The sequence below is a fragment of the Opisthocomus hoazin genome, chromosome 21 (assembly GCF_030867145.1).
Source record: "Opisthocomus hoazin isolate bOpiHoa1 chromosome 21, bOpiHoa1.hap1, whole genome shotgun sequence".
Classification (NCBI taxonomy): domain Eukaryota; kingdom Metazoa; phylum Chordata; class Aves; order Opisthocomiformes; family Opisthocomidae; genus Opisthocomus; species Opisthocomus hoazin.
Genome location: NC_134434.1, coordinates 10,252,095 through 10,258,198, shown reverse-complemented (window position 1 = coordinate 10,258,198; position 6,104 = coordinate 10,252,095). Strand labels below are relative to the sequence as shown.

Genomic DNA, 6,104 nt, shown 5'->3' with positions numbered 1-6,104 from the left:
TGACTCGGCGGCAGCTTTGTGGGTTTAATGAGGTTCTCAATCTAGGCAACAAGTTAATGAATAAAAGGTGCCTCAAAAATGACTATAGAAGAATGCAAATTAAATTACACATTGGACATATAGCTGGTGCACTTATGACATGCCCAGTATTGGGTTTTACACCACACAGAAGCATAAACAAGAGACTGAGAGAAAATGAAAATGCGAACACGCTTACCTGCTAACGATATGACTTGATACTCTCTGGGATCCCAAAGCTATGTAGATTTAGCAATGAAAAGAGGGCTGCTTGTAGGAAATGCGAGGCATTTGCATGCCTTGGGCTGGCTTTCCATTTGCACTGCTTTTGCTCGGGAAACTGGTACTCTGAATTCGAGTGCTGGCATTAGAAACCCAACAGTGCCATTGGTTTATGTAGATTTTTAGCCCTTTGGGGGGCTCTGGCACATGGGAAAACAAGAGGGAATACAAAATAGATGGAGCTCATCTCTTTTTCATAGTGCTCCAGTGAACTGCTGTCTGCAGTTTAGAGAAAGTGGATGGACAAAAATGCAAATAGCAGGGCCCTGTGTGATCTCCTCAGTCTGTTTTGCTTTATACCGACCCTGGCTAGGTAAGGGTGAGCTGTAAAAGCGTTTTAATTTCTCTGTAATGGGTGAAGATTTAAAACAACGGCCAGAGATGAGCATGGCCGTGGTCAAGGGACCCGCGTGCTGCTGAGGGAGGGCGGCCGCCGCCTCAGCGCGGTGAAGGCGGGAAACCTCTCCTGAGGGGAGACCAGGGGCCTCCGGTTTTGGCGGGCGCGGCGGACGGGGGGGAAGAGCCCGGCGATGAGCCCCTGCCCGTGGCAGCGGGGAGGGCAGAGCCCGTCGCCTGCCTGCGCTCACAGCTGTCCCTCGCAGCGGTGCGCGGCCGGCCGGAGCCGCGGGGCTCGGAGCTGAGGGGTGGCAGCCCGGGGGGGCTGCCCTTAGGCCGCGGGTCGAGCTCTGGGAGAGAGGACCAGCAACGGGCGTCGCTATTTGGGTGTGAGGAGCCGGTGAGTGCGGGGAGGGCGGGGGCCGTGGGGCAGCTTCAGCCGTCGGTGGGGGAGCGCGGCGCGACGCCCCGGGAGGGCCGGGGCTGAGGGAAGCCTCGTGGTGCGCGGCGGTGGCGGGGCAGCGCCTTGTGACAGGGAGCGGTGAGCTGGGGGGGGGGGGGGCACATCGTGCGCCGGCGGCAGGGCGGGCCGGGGCCGGGCAGCGCAGCTGGGGGCGGCCAGGGGGGCGCGGAGCCGCCCCAGCGCGCCGGCTCCAACATGGCTCTCCCGGGCAGGCGGCGGCGGCGGCGGCGCCCCCTGGCGGCGGCTGGCGGGCGCGGCCGGTCACGTGAGGCGCTCGGGGCCTGCTGCCGCCGCCGCTTCCCCCAGTCAGAGCGGAGCGAGCCGAGGCAGAGACGAAGAAACAAGATGGCGGCCGGTAGCGATCCGGAGCGGGACGCCGGCAATTCGGATTGAGCCCTCGGCCCTCGCGGCTCGGCGGCCCCCCTCCCCGGCCCGGATCCCTCGCAGGGGGGGGAGCTTCCCCGTAGCCGCCTGTCCGGACTCCGAGCGCCCTCCCGAGCCTTCCTTCCCACTCCCTTCCCCCCCTCGGCCAGCGCCCAGAGATGCGGGGCCGGCGAGGCAGGCCGCCCAAGCAGCAGCAGCAGCAGCCGGCGGCGGCCACCGCTCAGGCGAGCTCCCCGGCTCCGCCCGCCCCGGCGGGCCCCATCGGGGGGCTGAGGTCCCGGCAGCGGGGCAGCAGCCGCGGCAGGTGGGCGACCTCGGCCCAGGCGGAGACGGCGGGGCCCAAGCAGAAGGGAGCCGGGGCTGCCCAGGCCTCTTCTCCCGCCACCGCCTCCCCCAGGGGGGGCAGCAAGAGGAAGGGAGGCAGCGGCAGCAGCAGCACCCCTGGTGGGGGAGGCAGCAGCGGTAAGGGTAGGGGCAGGGCTGGGGCTGGAGGAGCAGGGGGAGGAGGCGGAGGAGGCAGCTGCAACAGCCAAGGCAGGGCTGCCTCGTCCAGGAGGAGCATCAGCAAAGTGGTGTACGATGATCATGAGAGCGAAGAGGAGGAGGAGAGCATGGTGTCCGAGGAGGAAGAGGAGGGAGACCCCGAGGATAACCAGGACTCCGAGGAGGAAGAGGAGGAGGAGATAATGGAGGAGGAGGACGACGACGACTCTGACTACCCTGAAGAGATGGAGGATGAAGACGATGCCAGTTATTGCACTGAGAGCAGCTTCAGGAGCCACAGCACCTACAGCAGCACCCCAGGTAGAGAGTCAGTGGGATGAACTAAAACAAGTCGAGGGCACCCCACATGCTCCCTCTAGGTTTGCAAGTACAGTCCGCACGCATTCTTCCTCCCATGCGTGTATGTAAGGGATGCCTGCAAGCACTCACAGGGAGAGAGGGGTATGCAAATTAACGGCTGGCAACCCCACGGATGCAGGGAACATTAGAAGATGCTTACAAACACATGCACTGAGAGGAGGGAGGGAGGGAGGGCAGCACATGCTGTAACAAGGGGATGCTTTGCAAATATGCATGGAGATTCTGGTGACTGCAGAAATGCATGCTACACCAGAACATGTTGCAAACAATGTCAAAAGTGTGTGGAGCGTTCACTTCGTGTTTAAAAACAAGGGAAACGAGATGCATGCCTTGCAAAGAGATCATTTCAAATATATACAGGAAAGGATGGCTTGTGCTTGGAAATATAACTTGATGTTGAAAGGAAGCACATGCAACTTGAAGTGGCCCAAAAAAAAAAAAACTAAACATAGGCACTGAAAATTTTCAGGCTCTTGAAATCAGAGGTATAACTGGATGCAGCATTTACTGGCTTTAAGACAAAACTAGCTTTCCAAGGAGGGAAATGAGGTGCATTGTTCAAAATGGAGATTGCATTGTTATAGTTTGGGGAAAAGTGCACAGGGCCTCATTGCAAGGGTGTAAACCTAGTTTTAGTTAAACACAAAGATTTAAAGGTGGAGGTTGAGTTAAAAGTCTTGGTTTTAAATTCTGCATTCATCTTAAGATATGTCAACCTTTAAAACTCATGTTGGGGCTAAAGCTCGTTAAATATCATCATGAATACTTTTTTTAACCTCTAGTAGCAAATTTGGGCTCTCATTTTTAAGGCCTGCACTTCTGTTTTTCCTTAATGAGTTCATTAACCATGTGGGTTTCAAGCTTCAAAAATTCTTTTATCTAAACTTAAGCACTTTGGATTTATTTGAATTCATTCCAGAAAGGAGTTCAAGTTTAGATTTTTTTTTTGTTTTAATGTCTCTGAACCAGGAGAGTAGTTAAACTTAGGAATAACCTAGGAACATTTGTGAACTGGGCTACAGGGTAACAAGCACTGCTGTTGTACAAGTATTTGGCCAGTTTGGAAGGGGGGAGGAACAGGTTGTTGGTGTAAATGCGTTGCATCTTAATTAAGAAAGGAGTGTAGTTTTGAGTAGCTGTCTGACGCCTTTTTAAAAAGGGAAGTACTGGCTAGTAAATGTGTCATTTGTTTTTATTTTGGCGAGTTAATAGTATCAGCTCATTATGTGACGTCATAATAGTCCTTTAAAAACCTCCGTATGTCTATCTGTATACATATATATTTTTTAATCTATATCCATATGCTCAGGAACCTACATGAATCACAATAAGTACATACATTACTAACTGAATTTAATGTAGATATAATTTTTTCAGGGTGTTAGTTTACCTGTTGCTGGGATGTCCTGCAGTCAAGTTGAAATTTTTGAATATTTATTACTTTAAAGATTGAGGTCTGGCTTCACAGAAGAAAAAAGATAAAGTACTCTCTTGACTTTTAACTCTTCATTTTCTGCTTAGTTTGGTAACTTTAAATTTTACTTTTTGGGGGGAGTGCTTATGTCAAGGAAAGAATATTTTTATTATTTTAATTGGCTAGGTCAGGAAGATATTTTTTACATGATCCAGATTTAAAATGAGTTCTACAGAGTATGGGTGTATGCAAGTTTTGAAACGTACTTAAGTGTTTTGGCAAATAACAAGATACCTCTGTGTGCATTGTTGTGCAAGCATAGACAGGTTTTATATGGTATTTAGGTGTATCAGAAACCATTTGGGTAATTTATATGTTTATCTCTCACTTGGTCAGGGTAACCTCAGTTAACTTTTTAAAGATAAGTTTAAGTGTAAGAATTTTCATCCTTATGTGCTTTTTTTTTTCATACTGATAGTTAAAACATCTGTGTTGTTATTTTGGCAATTTACTGGCAGTTCTCACTAGTTCAGTATTTGCCTAAAGGTCTCCCTCCTTCTTTCCCTCTATCCCAGACATGCTGTTGCCCTTCTGCAAAGAAAGTACGAACTTTTCATTCGACCAGCTTAGCCTGTGTCTTGTTTCTGCTGAACCAATATCCACGCTGGGAGCACTGCTTCACAGTGGTGGCAGTCATTGAAATCTTGGTCTTGTTATAATCCAGGAGGAGATACTTGACACTAGAACAGCATTAGTAGGCAAGGAGAAAATTCGCATAGCCTCAGTGTCTCTTTATCTGACAGCATCCAGTGCAGAGAAGTGTATTAAGCATAGGGCAAGCATACAGTGATGTGTCTTCAGAGATCCTTCGTGGGCTGCAGTGCTCTTTGGCTCAGGTGCACGCCGAGCCAGAATTAATCTGAAGCTATGTTTAGATATGAGTTTTTTCTTTCATATGTTTGTCTTCAAACCAGACAAATTGTACTACACAGTGACAAAGTTCCTGTGGTTAACTGGAGGGCTTGAAGGAGTGTCTCCTCCATTGTTTTACACTGGCCCCTGACAGAATCCTGCGTTGCCCGCTGGGTTTTTTCTCCTAGAAGAGATGATTAATGATCGTTCTCTACGTATATTCCCTCAGTCACCTGCAGCCTGAATTGCTACCACTTCCAGCATGTAGTCTCGAGGGCTGAAGTTTATTTTTTGAGAGCAGGGTATTGAAAAATTGCAGTCCCGGTCCAACTCTCCTACCAACCAAGATTTTACACATAAATCACATCCCACTTAAATGGATGACAGATTTTTTAGTTTTTTCCAAACTTCAATTGAACAATGAATTGAAAGATTGCTGTGCAGTGTCTCCAGACAGGAAAGGCTCAATTTTTGTGCTGTGCTGGGGAGTTTACGATACATCTCAAACTTGGACTGTATTTTTATTATATTTTACTGTATTGTTATTCAGGTATTTAAAGAAGCAATATCTTAGGAATGGTAAAATGCCTTTGATACAACGCTTAAAATGGTGCAGTGAAAGGTGTTGTGTGAATGCATATGACGTTTATCATTGCTTTTTCTTCTGCTAGGCATGAGTTTTGGTAGAGTGATTTTGTGTTTGTGAGTAATGTCCCTTCTCTCTTATCCCTTTGTACCCACAGAAGGTAGATGTACTTTTAGGGTAGGTATCCTATGTATCTTGTATCACTAAACATTTTTTGCTGTTACCTGTCCACTCTAAGTTTTACTTTAGGCTTGTCACAATTGCATTATAGATTTCAAGTGTTTTCCATGTGTTACAGAATTTAAAAGAAGGATTTAATCAAGATGCCTATAAGTCCTTCATTTTTTCTTTTTCTTAATTTTTTTTCTTCTTCAGAAACTTGGAAAACTAGGTTTGGGAAGAGCTATACACTTAGATTTTGTCTGAGATAATCATCAGTCTATCTGATAAGCAAATGCACAACAGTGGAGTTGTGAGCTGAAAGAGTTGTCTTAAAATACATTAAATAAAAATTTTAAATGGATTTTGCAAGTCTGGGCATTTACAGTGATTGACCATCACTTCTGTTAACCAGTTACTTCACCAGTGTGCTTTTATCTTCAGAGTGAGAGAATTTAACTGGAAACGAGATGCTGCATTTGGCACATCTGTAGTAATTTTATATCTTAACACATTTTCATGTTCTTGGGGAATTGTTTAAGTGGAGACATTGAGATAGGACAGTAATATATGCAGCCCTTTTGTCTGTCAGAGTGAGAAGATTTACCGAGGCTCCCAAACATCTCACCTAGGGTACGCTTTTCTCTAAATTAAATCTGGTGTGCTCTTATTTTACCATTTAGTAA

General features: G+C 47.9%; 1 protein-coding gene across 10 annotated transcripts in view; it reads left to right on the top strand.

The window, feature by feature from the left end:
* The first annotated feature begins 1,425 nt into the window (after positions 1–1,425).
* The window catches only part of BPTF (bromodomain PHD finger transcription factor), a 57,743-nt gene continuing 53,064 nt past the window's right edge, over positions 1,426–6,104 (top strand). For all 10 annotated transcript variants that reach the window (XM_075440640.1, XM_075440636.1, XM_075440637.1 and 7 more), the window contains exon 1: positions 1,426–2,287. In XM_075440640.1, coding sequence (XP_075296755.1) covers positions 1,642–2,287 — 646 coding nt within the window. In that variant the 5' untranslated portion in view covers positions 1,426–1,641. The remainder of the gene's footprint in view (positions 2,288–6,104) is intronic.